The sequence below is a fragment of the Crinia signifera genome, chromosome 4, assembly GCF_055691185.1.
Source record: "Crinia signifera chromosome 4, ASM5569118v1, whole genome shotgun sequence".
NCBI classification, from domain to species: Eukaryota; Metazoa; Chordata; class Amphibia; order Anura; family Myobatrachidae; genus Crinia; species Crinia signifera.
This window is the reverse complement of record NC_139220.1, coordinates 295,923,774-295,943,247: the sequence shown is the minus strand read 5'-3', so window position 1 is coordinate 295,943,247 and position 19,474 is coordinate 295,923,774. Positions and strand designations below refer to the sequence as shown.

General features: G+C 46.6%; 1 protein-coding gene across 1 annotated transcript in view; it reads right to left on the bottom strand.

Annotated features, from left to right (window-relative positions):
* Nucleotides 1-1,517: 1,517 nt before the first annotated feature.
* The window catches only part of LOC146075650 (uncharacterized), a 40,335-nt gene continuing 22,378 nt past the window's right edge, over nucleotides 1,518-19,474 (bottom strand). Inside the window, exons 6-7 of the mRNA XM_083185080.1 lie at nucleotides 14,873-14,921; nucleotides 1,518-2,063 (exon numbers count right to left, since the gene is read on the bottom strand). Coding sequence (XP_083041206.1) covers nucleotides 14,875-14,921 — 47 coding nt within the window. The 3' untranslated portion in view covers nucleotides 1,518-2,063; nucleotides 14,873-14,874. The remainder of the gene's footprint in view (nucleotides 2,064-14,872; nucleotides 14,922-19,474) is intronic.

Genomic DNA, 19,474 nt, shown 5'->3' with positions numbered 1-19,474 from the left:
TAGTTGGACTACAGCAGAAAATAGAATTCCCTCTGGAAGTGTAGAGCGGTAAATGATAGGGTGGAGTGTTTGTATTTAAGCACAGTTTGTGAGCTATTAGAGAACTTTCCATCCTAATCTGGGAAATTTCAGGAAGAGGAAGAGAGTGGATTGTGACAGCTTTGTAATGTGCCATACGCTCCGTGTCAGCCTGGAGGGGAGCTTGTGGCAGGAAGCTATCATGCCGTAACCTTCATTTCTAGATTTCAGGAATTTTCTGAGAGCTGAATAATCAGTGAATTTTATTCACACACCACAGTGGAGCTTACAGTCTAATTTCTCTGCAACAATCACTTAACATTTTATTCAGCAGCCAAGAAAACACAATGGAAATCCAGGAACCATTTTTCACATGAGACTTGTTCGGTCAATTAACACTTAATATTTCCTTTTGCAGAACGCAACAAACTTGTTAGTATTTATTGTCAGTTACTGGGCCGGATGTACTGGCGTCTGAGATCAGTGGCTGCACAGGATGACTATATAAAATCAACTCCATGCGTAGTGGATAGTGGGGTTATGAACAGGTAAAAAATTGCGTCGGATCGGCCGATATCGCATCCGATATATCAGCCGCCGTGAAACTAAACAAGTACCGATTTTTTTTTAAAGGGTCAATCAATTACAAAATATGGGTTGTGCCTTGTAAATCATTGCCTTTTTAAAAAAACTTCAACCGTTATCCTGCATGGCCGCTAAATTTAGATGCTATTATGTCCCATTGTGTCTACAGAGCCCATTGGGAATCTACAAGCGGCTAACACCATTTTTATCACGCAATTACTCTAAATTGCGTCTTCTCTCTGAATAAAGGGGGTTATTCAGACCTGTTCGCTGGGCTGCGATTTTACAGACCGAGTAATTATCGATAGACTGCACATAAGTACGGCTCATAGTACAAATGCGTGAGGCCATCTTGCAAAATAAATCCTGCTAATATTTTTATCACTGGTTTTGGGCAAGTTGACTGACAGGAAGTCGGCGTTTCGCGGTGGTCACTGGCTGCTTTTTTTTTTTTTCAGGAATTGTCAGGGAAAATGAAGGTCTGCTCAGGAGGTCTGCTCAGGCATTTGGGGGGAAGTTGTGTGATGTCAGCTATTCGCACAGGAGGGCTGCACATAATCGTGCGTGCGCAGTCCCGGAAAACATCAGACAGAACTCGCAAAAGAGCGAGTCAACATGAATCGGCCCCCAAGTGTGACCCAGAGTCCCATAACATGCTAAGTTTTGCCCATAATGACCACTTGTGATATTCTAGGGCTAAGGAAAATACCAGCATATGCAGGTCATTCTCATATAGGGCCAGATGAATCAAGCTTCAAAAAGTGATAAAATGGAGAGTGATAAACAGCCAGCCAATCAGCTCCTACCTGCCATGTTACAGGCTGGGTTTGAAAAATGACAGGTAGGAGCTGATTGGCTGGCTGTTTATCACTCTCCAGTTTATCACTTTTTGAAGATTGATACATCTGGCCCTTAGAGTCAGGTGTTCATAGAGAGCTGTTGCTTACATAGCAGTGGTTTATAAAGACAGAAGAAATTCCCATTGTATAACAAAGATAGAAGGATTTATCATTCGTTAACAAACACAAAAGGATTTCCTATTAGATAACAGAATAATTTCTCATTGGTTAAAAAAAAGGAAAGATTTACCATCAGATAATTAACACAGAAGGATTTCCCATTAAATAGCAAATATAAAAGGATTACCCATTAGATAACAATTACAGAAGAATTTTACCATTGGATAACATAGATGAAGTGACAATGAATATTTTATGTTACATTACTGTGGGAAATGAGATGATTTGCCAATTGAACATGCTTCCAATTTTTCATTATATCATATCTGTTAATTATTTACTAAATATTTTAATATGAATTACTTATTCTCAATGGTAGAGACTAGATATAGTGTAATATTATCGACTTTAGATACAATGCAATACTAATTCTGCGTACCAGATGACTTATTAGTGAGAGCATATCAGAACGGTTCTTCTCCGGTTCTGTAGTCCACGTGTCTAGGATGAGAGATCAATCATTTCAATAAGGGACCGCCGGTAAGGGATGGCTAAATAGTCTAAAGGTGCTTGAAGTTCTAGTTTATGACCAATATACCATAGTTATTGTTATTTTAATGATAGATTGAGTTTATTTTTCTAAATGTTGTTTACGTTTTAAATGATATGTTTTTGGCCTAATTCAATCTTTAAAACAATTGAGAACTTCTAAGAAATTTTTGAAAAAAAATAAAATAAAAAATGTAACTTGATTACATGATTTTTGAACTTTTTGTCTTATCTATTAAATACAACCAATTGATAAGCACACACTGACGCATTTTGCAAAATATAAGTTTAAGAAGTATCATTTTTAGAAAGTAAATTTCACAAAGGACATTTGTTTAAGCTGATACAGTGGGCCTTATTCTAGTTCACTCTTTCTGACAAAATCCTTCTTTTTTTTCCATCAATAAATTTTTATTAACACAAGGTTTTATATGGGGTACAGAAGAAAGAAGAAGGGGTACTTGGGGGGGGGGGGGGGACTACATTCGGGATTGAAAACAGTACAGTACTGTAAATATAACAGGTAAAACAGAGCACAAACACGCCGCTACGCAGAGCGGGCTATACATGAGGTAGGTAATACACAAAACCAACTAGAACAGTAGGACAAGCGCAGATAAGCATCCTTTGATATTACTGGCTCTATTGGTATGGTCGGGCTATTATCAGGTACCTAGGGTAGAGGAGATTCTTGGTCTGGGATTTCATTCAAACTGAACGTAGATGGCTGCCCAGGGGATTCAGGGGGGAAGAATCTGGTCCCCTCTCCCCTCGTTATGTAGGTGTGCCAAGGAGCCCATCTAGAGTGGGGTGAGGAGGCTTTGGTCGAGTGAGGCTGGAAGCTGGTCTCCATGAGGTAATGGTGGTTTGTTTTTAAAATAACCTGGAGGAAGGGAGGGGGAGAGGGCTGTTTCCATTGTTGGGCAAGATTTGCACGTGCCGCTATGAGGATGTGTCCAAGAACATATGTTTTCCCTACCGGGAGTTCCTGGGGATATACGTGGAGTAGGGCTAGGAGTGGGTCAGGGGAAAGGGTTGTCTGAAGCACTATGGAAATTAGATTAAAGACTTCCCCCCAGTACTCTCTGAGTTTGGGACAAGACCAGAAAATGTGAAATATATTGCCCACATTCCTACATTGTCGCCAGCACATATTGGAGCATGTTGGCCAAAAGGTATGGAGTCGGTCGGGGGTTAGGTAAAGTCGATTAATTAGTTTGATGTGCATCTCCGAATGGTTGAGGCAGCGGGACATTGTGTATGAGGATAGGAAGATCTTACTCCACTGGGGAGCAGAGAGCTGGGTGCCTAGATCTATCTCCCATTTCCTATGAGCCGCTGTCTTAGTAAACTCAGGGGGGGTTATCAGGATTCTATACCAGAAGGAGATGTCACCTGTGGAGAGCGACATGGAGGGACGGGAGAGGGCCGTCTGGTGATGAGCTTCTGGGGGGGAGCGTTTGGAGAAGTGGGAATTCCACCAATGGGCCAGTTGCAGGTAGTGATGGTACTCATGGGAGGGGAGGGAATATGTTTCTTGTAGGGAGGTGAAGGGGAGGATTGTGTTGACGTTTGACACATCTTCTAGGGTTTTGATCCCGTTGTGGTTCCAGAGGTTTAAATTAAGTTTGGGTATCAGTTTTGCCACTGTAGTGATGGGAAGGGTAGTGATAAGGGCAGATGGGGCACAAAGAGTAGTAAGTAATTGGTCCCACACATGTAGAGTGGCAACTGTCGCCGGGAGAAGGGCTGGTAGGGGGGGTCTGATATGTTTTGGGATCTTTAGTACAGTAGGTCAGGGAGAGGGATATGTGGACAGTAATACCCCTTTTACACCAAAAACCCTGGTCGGACCCTGGTCTTTGAATGCTGGAGTATCCAGGGTCTGACCCTGCTTTATACCCCATTTACACAGCACTTTGACCTGGGTCGGACCTGGGTCTGCACCATTTACACTGAACCTGGGTCAGCCCTGCCTTAAATAATATTTTATATATATATTTATAGAAAAATATATATATATATAGAAATATATATATATATATATAGATATATAATATATAGAAATATAATATATATATATATATCAGGGCTGACCCAGGTTAAGTGTTTTTTTTTTTTTTTTTTTTTAAGGTGCTGGGGGTGCCGGAGGGTACCTGTCCTGCCTGCTGTGCTTGGTGTACCTGGGGGTACCGGGGTGCTGGGGGGTGCAAGGGGTGCTGAAGGTACCTGTCCTGTCTGCGGTCGGATCTCAGCGGAGAAGATGATGTGCGCCGTTGCTGTACCACCCCCCCCCCCCTCCCCGGCAGACGGTCCCTGCGGCGTGCGGCGTATGGAGTGTCAGTGGCGGGGGTCCCTCTGGCGCATGGGAACTAGTACTAGTTCCTATGCGCTGGAGGGACCGCCGATACTGACACTCCATACGCCGCAGGGACCGGCTGCCGGATGCGGGGGGGGGTGATACAGCAGCGGCGCACATCATCTTCTCCGCTGAGATCCGACCGCAGGCAGGACAGGTACCCCCAGCACCCCTAGCACCCCCGTACCCCCAGCACAGCAGGCTGACAGGTACCCCCCTCTCCTCAGCAGCCGCAGGGACCCCCCTCCTCCCGCAGCAGCTGGGAACATCTTCCCCAGCGCTGCACGCTGTGGACCCGCTGCGGGTGCCTGCACCCGCAGCGGGACCATTTACACCGACATTTACACGGGTCCTATCCGTGTTCTACCCAGGTCAGGACCTGGGTAGAGGACCCGTGTAAATGGAAACGGATACCCCCCATTTACACCGCCGCGGATCCGGGTCTGACCCGCCGCTGACCCGGATTTTTCGGCGGTGTAAAAGGGGTATAAGATTGTTCGATGCCTAACCAAGCCCTGGAGGTGGGACTTTCGAAGTAGTGTTTAGATGGGGCCAGGAGACAAGCTACCTGGTACTGGGACAGATCAGGAAGGTCAAGTCCTCCAAATGCTCTCGGGATAGACATTTTGGAGCGGGCCATGACTGGAGGCTTTGTTGACGATACATATTTTGTCAGGATGGCGGTGGCCGTTTGCAGGGACTTTTTTGGGAATATATAGGGAATGGTGCGGAACAGATACATTAGCTTGGGTAGGAGCGACATCTTGAATGCCGCCATCCTTCCCATCCATGAAATTTCAAATGCCAACCATGATCTGGAGAGGGACGTAAGGGAGGTGAGAAGGGGAGACAGGTTAACCTCAAATACAGATTTCATGTTTGGGGGGATGTGGATACCTAGGTATTTTATAGACAAAATCCTTCTTAAATGGACAAAACCATGTGCACTGCAGGGGGGCAGATGTAACTTGTGCAGAGAGAATTATATTTGGGTGGGGTTTTACTTCAAAGTGAGATCTATATTGCAGTGTAAAAAAAAAAGCAGCCAGTATTTACCCTGCACTGAAACAAAATAACTCACCCAAATCTAATTATCTCTGCACATTTTACATCTGCCCCCCTGCAGTGCACATGTTTTTGTCCATCTAAGAAGGATTTTGTCAGAAAGTGAACTAGAATAAGGCCCAGTGTTTGCTATTTGGTTTTTCCTCTTGTCTGGTTGATGGGAAAGATCCATTAAAATACTCAGTGCTGAGAAATCTGAGCAATCTTGTACACCAGTAAGTCAATAGCGCACCCTAGAGGTTAACCTTCAAAAGTACATTACTACAGTATATCACAGACCATTCAACCTGAATGACAAAGATAAAACTTAAACCCCTTACACACTAGCTGATCATCGCTGACACTGATATCGGCGGTGGCGGAGACCCGGCCAGGGGGCGGCATCGGGAAGTGAATACACACTTGCTGATGCTGGGGGAGGGGAGGGGGTGAAGGGAGAGACGGTCAGCAGGAATCAAGCGCCTGACACCCCCACCTCATCCCCCCCCCCCTGTGCCGCAGTATCGTGTGCACCCCCCCTCCCCCGGAGCGCGTGTAGTGCCCGCTGAAATCCAGACAGGGTTTGCACCGGCCCTGCTCAGCACACAGCAATGTGTCAGCGCTAAGTGACTTGTCAGTGCCAGTGTTCTCCGGTGAGAAAACTGATCCTGACCGGTGATAAACCAGATTTATCCAGCATGCTGGATATTAATTGCTGGACGATAGCAACGCGCGGGGCTGCGCATCGCTATTGCTATGGCCCCTGCACACTGTATCCGGACAAGGGATCTTCAGCAAAAAGATAGAACACCATTAGGTTGACACCATTAGGTCGACACCATTAGTTCGACAAGCAAAAAGGTCGACATGAAAAAAGGTCGCCATGCAAAAAGGTCGACATGAAAAAAAGGTCGACATGAAAAAGATTGACGTGCAAAAATGTTGACATGAAAAAGGTCAACATGCAAAAAGGTTGACAGGCGAAAAGATCGACATGCAAAAAGGTTGACAGTCAAAAGGTCGACATGGGGTTTTCCACTGTTTTTTTTGAGCCGACATGTGCCGACAGGCGGTATTTCATGCCCTACCATCCACTAGGGCGTGGAGGGAGAATAAAATAGTGTGCCCAAAGCTTCGCGAGCGTAGCAAGCGATGCGAGGGGATGCGGTGCACTTCACACTGTGTCCATGTCGACTGTGTCGACAATCGGGTCAAAAAAATAGTGGAAAACCCCAGGTCAACATCTTGACTGTCGACCTTTATGCATTTCTACCTTTTTACATGTTGACCTTTTTGCATGTCAACCTTTTTGCTTGTCGAACTAATGATGTCGACCTAATGGTGTTCTATCTTTTTGCTGTAGATCCCTTGTCCCGGTTCCGGGTGGGCGGTCCCAGGGACAATTCCACCTTGCGCCTCTTCTTTTTTTGAGATTCTTCTTCCTATATGATGCGCTATTTTTAGCATTGCTTCTTTTATTGTGAGGGCCCAAATGAACCAGTAATTTCAGTCACAGGTTTGGCAGTCCTTCTGGCTGAAATGACTGGTTTGTGTTCAGAGCAGGACCTAGGCATAGGCGTTCTAGGCAATTGCCTAGGGCGACAGCCTATGCCTAGGGGCGGCAGCTTTACCGGCATCCGGAGTTCTGTTCCTAACTTCCCCTGGGGCCCTGGCACTGCTGTAACTACCTCCCGGCCAGTCGCCAGCCTAATCGCGCTGCGTGCATGCAGTGACGCGGCTCACGCTGAGACATTGTTCCTCTTCTGCTAGCCACCATGCCACCTGCTGGGAGAAGGAGGAGGGACAGCAGTGTGTCATGTTCCTGGCCCCTCCTGCTCCAGCGGCGGGGGCGGCATCAAGTGCAATCATGATCAGTTTTTTTTCAACTCGGAGCAGCCAGCCAGCGGCCGCCGACTTCAGAGGCAGGAGCGTATTGGCCCTGGCGGGAAACCGGGTCATTTCCCCGTGGGCCGGCCCACAATAGGCCAGAAAAGGCTGCTCTCCCCGTGTCTGGGCCGGGACAATACTTTTAGTGCGGCATGGCATTATGCCCTAATAGAAAATTGCTGCTGGAGGGCTGCTGCTCACGTGCGGCAGCACACATCTCCTTCATCTGTACACACAGCCACAAGCAGGGATGCAGGGAAGGGGAGGGAGAAGATCCACCCCTGCCGTGATCAGGACCTGCCTGGCTCCCGCTGCATATACGCTGTGTGTGCGCTGTGCAGGGCTGTCAGTAGTGGCTGCCTAGAGTCACTCCCTGGGGGAAGGTGGTAGTGGTCTTAGTGTGCTTTGGGGTGAAATGTATGGAAACAGTGCTTGTATGAATGAGAGCACCAGTGTATGTACAGTATCAATAAGTGCGCTGGTGCACGCTTGTATGTATGTATGTATGTATGAATGAGAGCATCAGTGTACATATGTATGAGTGCATGTGTTGCTGTATGTATGTATGAATGAGAGCGTCAGTGCATGTATGTATGTATGTATGTATGAATGAGAGTGTCAGTGTATGTATGTATGAATGAGAGTGTCAGTTTATGTATGTATGAATGAATGAGAGCATCAATGCATGTATGAAGAATGTCAGTGTATGTATATGTAAATAACAGCAACAGCGTATGTAGTATGTGGATGGAGGTTGTCAGCTCTGCACTCATTGGACTTAAGGGGTTCTTTCCTGCATATGTACAGAATAATAATCCAGTTACATTTTGGTAACACTGTGCATATATCTATATACATCAAAAGTGTTTCAAAGAATGATGACTAGACATATACCACTTCATAAGAGTTTATTTAGAATATAGTTTACCATTAAAAGATATTTGAAATCAAAGAAAGTATTAGTAAAGTCAAAATTAGGTACTTGTTTCCTAGCACGGCGCCCATACCATAAGCCATACAATGGTATGCGATGCGACGTGATGGGCACCCGATGGTATACAATTTAAAATTGTATACCATTGTATATGGAATACAATGCGATGCAATGTGATTTTAAAATGTATAAGCACCCTAATGGGTGCTCACAATGTTAAATGGCCCCCCTGTAAGATTATTAATTGTATAATTACCGTGGCAAACGCAGCGAGCCCGCAAGGGACGCGGTACGCGTCCTCCAACCTTTTCATACCCCCTCCATCCACGTTGGCGTGGAGTCGAATTTAGATAGTGTGGCGAGCGCAGCGAGCCACCGAGCCCGCAGGGTGGCGAGCGCAGCGAGGGGACGCGGAATACATGTAAAGTAATACGCGTCCCCTTGCCACCAGTGGCGTAACTAAGTTTTGGGCACCCCCCCGCCATTAGGGGGGGTGTTGCCCCCCCCGCCGCCGCCCCGCCAAGCACCCCAAATCCCCCGCCGCCCATGCAAACCACCCCCCAATCCCCCGCAGACTTACCTATCTCGCTGGTCCCGGCGGCTCCGTTCTTCTTCTGCTGAGGACCACCACAAAATGGCCGCCCCCATACAGCAGACAGTTTCAGAGAACTGTGTGCTATATGGGGGCGGCCATTTTGTGGTGGCACCGCAGCCCCCGGCGCCCCCACATGCACAGCGCCCCCCCGCGGTGACGGGGGCTGCAGTGCTATAGTTACGCAGCTGCTCGCCACACTATATAAAATCAACTCCACGCCGACGTGGATAGTGGGGGTATGAAAAGGTCGGAGGACGGGTACCACCGCCCCTCGCGGGCTCGCTGCGCTTGCCACGCTTTGGATTGACGTTCATAGTGGGGGTGGCGTGGGGGTGCATTTAACATTGTAAGCACCCATTAGGGTGCTTATACAATTTAAAATCGTATTTGGGGGACATTTAACATTGAATAAACCCATTAGGGGGCTTATACAATTTAAAATCGCATTACATCGCATCGCATACGGGCATATGGCACGCAATGCGATGAAATGTGAATATCGTGGGTGCCGTGCTAGGTAACAAGTACCCAAAATTATTTTAGAATTATCTATCTAATACTGGTATACAACATTTAACGTGTATCAGAAAATCACAACATATACAGTATGTGTATATTGTGGTTAATAGATAGACTTAATCAGCGTTTTCATCTGTATAGCTGGGATGGAGGGGGGGGTGGGGGGAGCATGTAGAGAGAAAGAGAGGAGATCTTCTCTTGGGAGCTGGATTTGACCTGGAGCCCCAAACCATCAAGGTGGGCCGGCTCCTATATGGCATTGCAACACTGCATTTTTTGGGGACCTCCCTTGACTCCCGACGCATTATCTGTGTGTGCTGGGCTGTCCACTACTGGAAGCTGCTACAGGTTGGGCATATGCTGGCCAGCGATGGTGCGGACACTCGGCCATATGAAAGCAGGGGGCGCAGTGCACACGAAGTAGAACAAGGCTGAGTGGAATCCCAGGAACCAAATACAGAGCATCCTGCCCACAAGCAGCCCATTTAAAGCCACAGGAGGATCAGCTTAGTAGTGACTACAGTGGGTAATGTGTTCAAACCTTTAGTGTCATCAGAAGCCACCTCTCTCCACCCCCTGACTAACCCTAACCATACACATTCCTCACCCCCCACACCCTAACTATACATCCCCTTAGCCTAATCCTGACTATACACCCTCATCACCTAACCCTAACTATACACGCCCGTAGCCTAACCTTAACTACACATCCCCCATAGACTAACCCTATCTATACACCCCCTACAGCCCAACCATTCACATCCCACATGTAGTATAACCCCACCTATTCCCCTCCCCACAGCCTATAACCCTAACTATACACACAACCCCCCCTGTTGACCATGTTCCAGTGAGACCCCCCCCCCACTTCAAAATGTTTCCCGGGCTGGTTTTAATTCCCAATCAGAGGAATACACCAAGGCCACCCAGATTAAGTAAGAGCGACAGGTTTTCCATAATGTTGAACTAAGAGTCTGTTTGACACGTTTTCCACATTCGGGGAGGAATACGCGGCCCTACCACCGCTTTCCCTAAAGATAAAGTCTAGATCCGCCCCTGCTTTCATCCTTAGGTCACTAAGCTCTGTCATCCTGTCACCTCTATACCTCAAGCTATATAGCATTGAGATGTAGGCAGTGTATTACAAGGCTTTTTTTTTTATCTATCAGTTAACAAGTCTGCAGGTCATAAATACTGCTCCTGTCATCCGAGAGTATAAATGTGTCCTTGCGTGTACAATAGCTTACTCATACTTACTGATTTCCCTTTCCCCTCTAGTACCCATAACCCTCCTCATTACTTTGTAACCCTATCAACATACCCTCCAACATCTGGAGGGCCAAAATCGGTACACACGGAGAAAGGGGGCGTGGTCATAAGTAAAGGGGCGTTGCCATAAGTAAAGGGGGCGTGGTCACCCACTTTCCGGGCATTTCAAATTAAAAGTGAGCGCTTATAATATAAATATTTAAATATTACATCTCCACACTTCTCTTGACTCTTATGCATCGTGACACCTGCTGCAGGCTGCAGCTCATGGATGGGGGGAGTAGGAGTGAATTGCGCTGCTGATTATAGATATTTACACACTAAATGGCTGTATAGAGAAGAATGCAGGACACACTGTAGCCTTTTTTGTATAAATTTTTATCTTGAAAAAACACATAAAATTACAATAAACATATACAGTAATGAATAAAAATAAAATATGAGTTGGGATCCCAATTAAACAGCTAATTTAGCTTGAATATCTTCACAGTAGATATATTTTTAAGCTCAGCAAGGTTGGATTATAATGATGAATTATAGCCTGAAGATAACGTTATTCTGCAGGTAGAGATTGTAGCAGATAAATAGGTCCGGGCTTGTATAAGACTGGCCAGTCAAATATATATGGTGTTAATCAGTCACATATAATATATGCTCACCAAGATAGCGGAGTCCGTTCGGGGTGGTTAGTAGATATAATATGCAGGCGGTTCCAATTTGTAGAGCTAGGGAGCCCTTCAGATGGAATAGAGTAGAGACTCCTCTCGGCGGCACGGCGGCAGATTCTCACCGCAGTGTGGGGTGAAAATCACCGTTCAATCTGCGGTGGTAAGGAGTGAGCTGGTTGATGAAGTGCCGTCCTGCAGTAGTCCCCGAACTCCTCTGTATCACGTAGTTGGGCTGTGCGCAGCTGATGGCCGGCAGCTCAGGGTGGAAGTGAGCCGCACTTCAGCTGAAGGTGGATGGATGCACAGTCGGCGGTAAGCCCAGGGGAGGAAGGAGTGGGGGGGATGCACACTTCAAATAAAGCCGAAGGTAGGGGGCTTGTAGGAGCTTGAAGCGGCTAAGTGCCAGTGGTGTCTTACACAGGATTTGTGCTGCTGGCTGGATACACGTGAGGCGGCTAGTTGCCGGTGATGTTTTGCGGCTAGCGCTGCCTCCGTGAAGCTTGGCTGAGGTATAGCTGGCTGGATCACCTTCTCAGGTAGGTAGATAATAACGTGTCAACGCGTTTCGTCCCCTGTTGAATGCTGGGAACTTTTTCGTCTTGAAAAAGTTCCCAGCATACAACAGGGGACGAAACGCGTTGACACGTTATTATCTACCTACCTGAGAAGGTGATCCAGCCAGCTATACCTCAGCCAAGCTTCACGGAGGCAGCGCTAGCCGCAAAACATCACCGGCAACTAGCCGCCTCACGTGTATCCAGCCAGCAGCACAAATCCTGTGTAAGACACCACCGGCACTTAGCCGCTTCAAGCTCCTACAAGCCCCCTACCTTCGGCTTTATTTGAAGTGTGCATCCCCCCCACTCATTCCTCCCCTGGGCTTACCGCCGACTGTGCATCCATCCACCTTCAGCTGAAGTGCGGCTCACTTCCACCCTGAGCTGCCGGCCATCAGCTGCGCACAGCCCAACTACGTGATACAGAGGAGTTCGGGGACTACTGCAGGACGGCACTTCATCAACCAGCTCACTCCTTACCACCGCAGATTGAACGGTGATTTTCACCCCACACTGCGGTGAGAATCTGCCGCCGTGCCGCCGAGAGGAGTCTCTACTCTATTCCATCTGAAGGGCTCCCTAGCTCTACAAATTGGAACCGCCTGCATATTATATCTACTAACCACCCCGAACGGACTCCGCTATCTTGGTGAGCATATATTATATGTGACTGATTAACACCATATATATTTGACTGGCCAGTCTTATACAAGCCCGGACCTATTTATCTGCTACAATCTCTACCTGCAGAATAACGTTATCTTCAGGCTATAATTCATCATTATAATCCAACCTTGCTGAGCTTAAAAATATATCTACTGTGAAGATATTCAAGCTAAATTAGCTGTTTAATTGGGATCCCAACTCATATTATATTTGTATTCATTACTGTATATGTTTATTGTAATTTTATGTGTTTTTTCTAGATAAAAATTTATACAAAAAAGGCTACAGTGTGTCCTGCATTCTTCTCTATACAGCCATTTAGTGTGTAAATATCTATAATCAGCAGCGCAATTCACTCCTACTCCCCCCATCCATTTCTTCTCTTTCTGTGTGCCTAGACGGGCTCACAGGAGTGTATGCTGCAGCTGTAGGATTTTCCTATACACCATTTTTTGATATATTTAAATTAAAATTATTGTAATTGCCGAGCGCCAGGAAGTGTGTATATAGGTGCCTCTTTTAGGGTCACTCTATTTCACACAAACACCACCTAGGCTGCAGCTCATGTCACATGGTGGCTTGGTGGGCTGCTGGCATATTAAAATAATTATATTTAATATACTTATTTAATATACCAGCAGCCACCAAGTGACATGAGCTGCAGCCGGTGCGTCACGATGGATAAGAGTCAAGAGAAGTGTGGAGATGTAATATTTAAAGTCCTAGTACAGCCAGTCCTGAGTTGCTGCCGTGCACTTGCAGTGTGCTGTGGCAGGCTCCTCCGATGTGACTATCCCAGCCCAGTCAGTGTCACACGCGCCAGGGCTCCGAGTCCCGGCTGGCCACCGCAAGCAGTGGTGAACACTGGCAGATAAGATTGGCGCCAAGAGGGAGACTGAACAGGACGAGTCCTACTCCTCCCATGATTGGTGCTCGGTGCCGGCGCGTGACATAATGACACACGGCACCGGCCGCTGCAGTGCAAAGTACTCTTGGGAACGCGTGGGGGGGGGGCGGCGGCGCAGCACAGGAGCCCGGGAGCCAGGAGGAGGATGCGGCGCACATAAGTGAGGCTGACGCCTGCTGAAATAAAAAATAAAGAAATCGGTACATTCGGTACAATCATAATTTGCCAGTACAGACTGTTAAAAAACGGTACTGTACCGGCAAATTCGGTACAGTTGGAGGGTATGTATTAATATCTAACCCTACCTCTCCCCCATGGTCTAATATTACTTCCCCCCCCCCTCCCCCCAGTGCCTAGTAAGCGATCGGGGAAATGCAAACATGGTAACTACATCCCTACATCTTACTGTATATGATACAGAATGATATATTACGTAGAATAGTTATGTTACTTGTATACTGTTATTAACATAGTTATCTAGCCTGTGCACTGTGGTGCTGATATGTAGAAAGTCCTATTACGTAGAAAGCCATGTCCCTTATTTTTTAATATAGCAGAGCTTTGTTCATTAATAGGGATAAATTATTACAGTATATACTACTATCGTATATAAATATTATGATATGGGGTTTGTTTTACAAATAAAGTACAGTATTAAGTAAAAGCAGAATTTCTTATAACTAGAAAGCAGTAGTAAACCTGGAGATGACCAGCAGATGGTTTGTCCTAAGGTTATTGTCCGTCCGTATCATGTGGTAAAGGTTTGTTGCTGTGACTTTTTTTATTTAGATTTTAGATTTGGTGGGACAGAAGCGGAACTAGCAATGATGCTAGGGGGCACCAATCCAATTTTTGCCTAGGGCATCAAATTAGTCAGGGCCTGCTCTGTTTGTTTTCAGGTGTGCAATGTGTATGTCATTTTTTTACAACCTAAGGGTTCATGGGTGGGCCCGGGGACAATTCCATCTTGCACCTCTTTTTTTGCCATTATGCGCTTTTTGGTGCCTAGTTTTTCAAACTGACATCCTGTCTGCCGCTGCTGTGCCACTCCTAGATGAGCCACATGTTTGTGCCGCACACTTGTGTGGCTTAGCATAGTTATCCAGCTACCTCGGTGCAACCTTTTGCCCTAAAAACAATATTGTGAGGTGTAAAGTGGTCAGAATTGTCTGGAAAGGGCTGGAAATTAATGTTATTGATGTTAATATTACTCTAGGGACAAAAAAATGCAAAAATTACGTGAATTGGGTGTCTTTTGACCATTTTTCAACAAAAATCCAAAGCTTTTCACCGCCACTAGACAAAGGCAAATCCAAATCCCGGCGACGAATCCAAATCTTCGGCCCTGGTGCTCACCTCTAGTCTACAGTGCTGTCGGACAGAATAAGATCCACTTTAGGAGTCTCTGAAAAATAAGGCACAAAGGACTGAAATGAACGCAGGACTGAGTAAGAATATGAACTAATTGTACAAGCTTACCAGTATAAAACAACTTTTACCATTTAGAAATATAGAGTATTCTCTTCTGGACTGGCAGTGATTGTACACCTCTAAAGCCCCTTACACACAGTGCAATTCTAGCATAAATCGCTGGGGATATGGTCGCTGAGCAACCATAACCCCATAATTGCCTACTTTTGAAAACTAGTTTCAGGGAGATTATAGTTGGTAGCAGAGTTTTGCACAGCGCCCCTTTGAGGGGGCGTGTCATGCTCCACTTAAAGGGCGTGTCTAGTTCCATATATGGAGCTATTGTGAAAAGAGATTGTGAACGTGGCAGCTAGAAGCGTGGATTTGTACAGCTACATCTGAGAGGAATCTTTTAAAATGACTTAAATACAAATGTAGGTGAACCCCAAAGCAGTTAGTAAGAGCTACTGTACTTGGTAAAGTGCTGGGAAATGGTGCTGATGATCCAATGTAAATCTATCTAGCTCTCATTCCTTTTTCCACAAAAAATATAACAGTGTAATGTGGGCTAGGTGAAATGAGGGAGATTGCTAGACTAATGAGGGGGAGAGGGAGATTGCTGCTATTTCAGGGAGTCTCCTGCAGAATGCAGGAGGGTAGGCAACTATGCATAACCCCAAGTGTACGGGTTGACTGTCGCCGGGAGCGTGCTCCTGCGACCAGCCCTGCAATAGTCGCTGGTCGCCATCGGCTTCCCCCGGTGACTTCCCGGCGATCAGCTGTTTCCCCCTGTGGCTCCCCCAGCAGTGTCTCCTCTTCATCAGCGACCTTCTCTGGTCGCTGATGAAAACGGCACCGTTAACAATATGATTGCTGAGCAATTTTAATCCACTATAGCTCAGCAATCATATTGCTCCGTGTGTACACACCATCAGTACTTTTCAACTCAAAGGCAACATTTATGTGAGTAGTAGTAGTAGTAGTAGTAGTAGTAGTAGTAGTTTAACCCCTTCCCGACATTGCCTTTTAAGGTCATTTTTTTTTTTTTTTCCTCCTTGTGTTCAAATAAGCGTAACTTTTTTAATTTTCCGGCTATATAGACACATGAGGGCTTTTTTTTTGCGGGACAAGTTGTACTTTCTAATGGTACCATTTACTATACCGTATAATATTCTGGGGAATCAGGAAATAATTCAATGTGGGGTAAAAAAAAAAAAAACGCAATTCCACAATTTTGCGCTGGTTACGGTTTTTTTGGAGTTCATAGTTCGTTTAAAATGATGGGTTATCTTTATTCTATGGGTCGTTACGATTCCGGTAATACCAAACTTATATAGTTTTCGTTACATTTTACCACTAAAAAAAAAAATAGAAAATGTTACGGTTTTTCGAATTTGCGTCGCGTCGCCATGTTCTGCGGCTTATAACTTTTTTATTTTTCCACCTACGGACCTGGGTGAGGGCTCATTTTTTGCGGGCTGAAGTGTACTTTTTAATTAATACCATTATGGGATATGGGCGACTTTCTGATCTCTTTTAGCTATTTTTTTTTGGGTAGGCGATGCGACCAAAAAGCGTAGTTTTGGCGTTGGGGATTATTTTCCGTTTACGCCTTTAACCGTGCGGGATAACTAATGTTATATTTTAATAGATCGGACTTTTAGGAACGCGGCGATACCAAATATGTTTATTTTTTTTATTATTTATTTATTTTTATTTGGGAAATGGGGAAAGGGGGGTGATTTGAACTTTTAATATTTTATTATTTTTTTTTTATTTTTAAACTTTATTTTTTTTTTTTTTTTACTTTTACTACAAGGCCCCCTAGTGTACTTGACCACTAGGGGGCGCGATCGCCTGTACTAGGTTCAGCCATAGAGCTCTATGGCTGAACGTAGTGATTTTTTGCACTTCCTATTACATCCTGCCTGAGGCAGGATGTAATAGGTATGAATACACGGACAGCACAGGGGTCTACATTAGACCCCTGGCTACCATGGCAACCGATCGGCACCCTCCGATCGCGCTGCGGGGGGCCCCGATCGGCGCCGGAGGGGGGCGCCCCCCCCTCCGATCAGCTATTTAAGCACTGCGGGCGCTTTGCCCGCGGTGCTTAAAGGGTTAAACGGCCGCGATCGGCGAACTCGCCGCTCGTGGCCGTGAGAGCAGGGACATGGCTGTAATATACAGCCATTACCTGCTCTCTATCAAGCCAGCTCACTCCGTGAGCTGGCTTGATTCACCCCCAACCGACATATGACGTAAATGTACGTCCTATGTCGGGAAGGGGTTAACAAGACTGATAAAAAAATAAAGATTTTCTATCACAGCTTACTACATTAATAAACTATTAAAATGTTGCTGTGACAGCTGAGCATTGCTGTACCAGTTCTCAGACCCAGAGGGCACTGCAGGCCCTTGTCTGGACTTCCAGTTGTTGCTTTTTTCTTCTTTTTAACGTATACCCCTTTTACATCAAAAATCCCGGATCCGACCCGGCATTTGGAAGAAGGATCCAAGCCGGGTCGGATCCGGGATTTACTCCATTTACACCCACCCGCAGTGTAGACGGAGGCGGAGCTTGGAGATGACATCATCTCCAAGCGCCGGGACGACGGTGATCCCCGCCGGATACACCGATCGCCGTGCTGGGGGCAGCCCAGCACCAAGGTAAGCTGCTGGGCTACCTCCAGCCCCCCTGCACCCCCCCAGCCGTCGTCCAGGAGGTGAATGGATGCCGCACACAGGCATCCATTCACCTCCTCTGCTGCTGCCGCTGCTGCTGTCTGCAGAGTTTAGCAGACAGCAGCGCAGGCTGTGTGTGCCCCCCTGTCCCACCTGCGGACACTGCAGTCCGCAGGTTGTACGTCCCCCATTGATGTAAATGGGAGCCGGGTCATTAGACCCGGAGTACCCATTTACGTAGTGTTCTACCCAGGTCAGGACCTGGGTAGAAGTCCCGTGTAAAGTTACACGGCGTGACACATTTACACCACCTCTGACCCGGGTCTGACCCGCCGAAGACCCAGGGTTTTGAGACAGTATAAAAGGGGTATAAATCAGGGTTTCTGAAACTAATTTGCTCTGGGACCCAATCAGACAATAGATTGGTGGATTAACAAAGTGATGTGAGGAGTCTGAAGTAACAGACAATTCAACTGATTTTTTCGAATTCTTGGATCACTGACTGAAAGATTAGAGAAGTCATCAGCCTGATGGTGAGCAACATGGAGTCACATACCTCCCAACATTTGTCGACGGCGACTCGGGACGCATCTCCTGCGCGCCGGAAATTTCGTGGGGTGTGGCCTAATTTCGGGGGCGTGGCCTATACTTTTTTTGCATTTTGCAGCTATGGGGGCATGACCCAGAGGCTCTGTGAGCCTCTAGCCATGCCCCCAGCCCCCTGGCTGCGGGAATAGACGCTGTGCGCATGCGCACAGCGTTTATTCCCCGCTGCTTAGCAGCCGACAGGGGGGACTCCCAACAGCCCCCCCACGCCCGCGGGTGGGACAGCGGGACAGGCCCTGACAATCGGGACTGTCCCGATAAAATCGGGACTGTTGGGAGGTATGGAGTCATGACCCCATGCTAAGATGGTCGCGACCCACTTTGGGGTTAGAACCCACAGTTTGAGAATCACTGAACAAAGGGCCTGACTCAGGTCTGATCGGTCCCTGACCGATGCTTCCCGGGGTGGGCAAGCATGCTTGCCAGGGTGGGCGGCAGGGCCAAGATTATGCCTTCAGGGGTCCCGGGTCACTTTAGACCGTCTGGGGCCCACTTGCACTTGTCATTACTGGCCACAAACTGCATGGTAAAATATTACACTGTCAAAATACAAAGTAAAGGTAGTATAAACTTGGTCAATAGATAACTGCTGGGGGGGGGGGGTTTGTTAATATATATATATATATATATATATATATATATAGTGTAGCTGAGGCGGCACTCAATAGGCAATGGGTCCCAGCAGGGATGGTGTTCGGGAGTAGCAGCTGAAGCGGGGCAGTGCCTTCCAAACCTGTACTCACGGCAGTGAGCCAGGTGAATGTACTGTAGTAATGTAGAGGGACGGCGGCACTCGCAAAATAAAGACCCAAGGCAGGCTAGTTAAACCGACGTTTCGTGGCTGGTGTCGCCACTTTATCAAGCACCTTGATAAAGTGGCAACACCAGCCACGAAACATTGGTTTAACTAGCCTGCCTTGGGTCTTTATTTTGCGAGTGCCGCCGTCCTTCTACATTACTATATATATATATATATATATATATATATATATATATATATATATACTGTATATATATACCACATGAAAAGCCTGTGTTTGTGACTCCATACTTTACTCTGTAGGACTGTAGAAGACCTCACAGGCTCAGCGTTGCCTCTGATTAAAAACCCTCCCATGACGAGGCTGCTGCTGCTGTCCTCCATGGGCCTGAGAAGCATGTAATGATCTCCACCAATCAGAACTCAGCACAAACTTCTCAGCCTCTGCCCTCTTGTGCAAAGTGTCATGGTCATAGTCCACTCTCAGTAATGCAGTG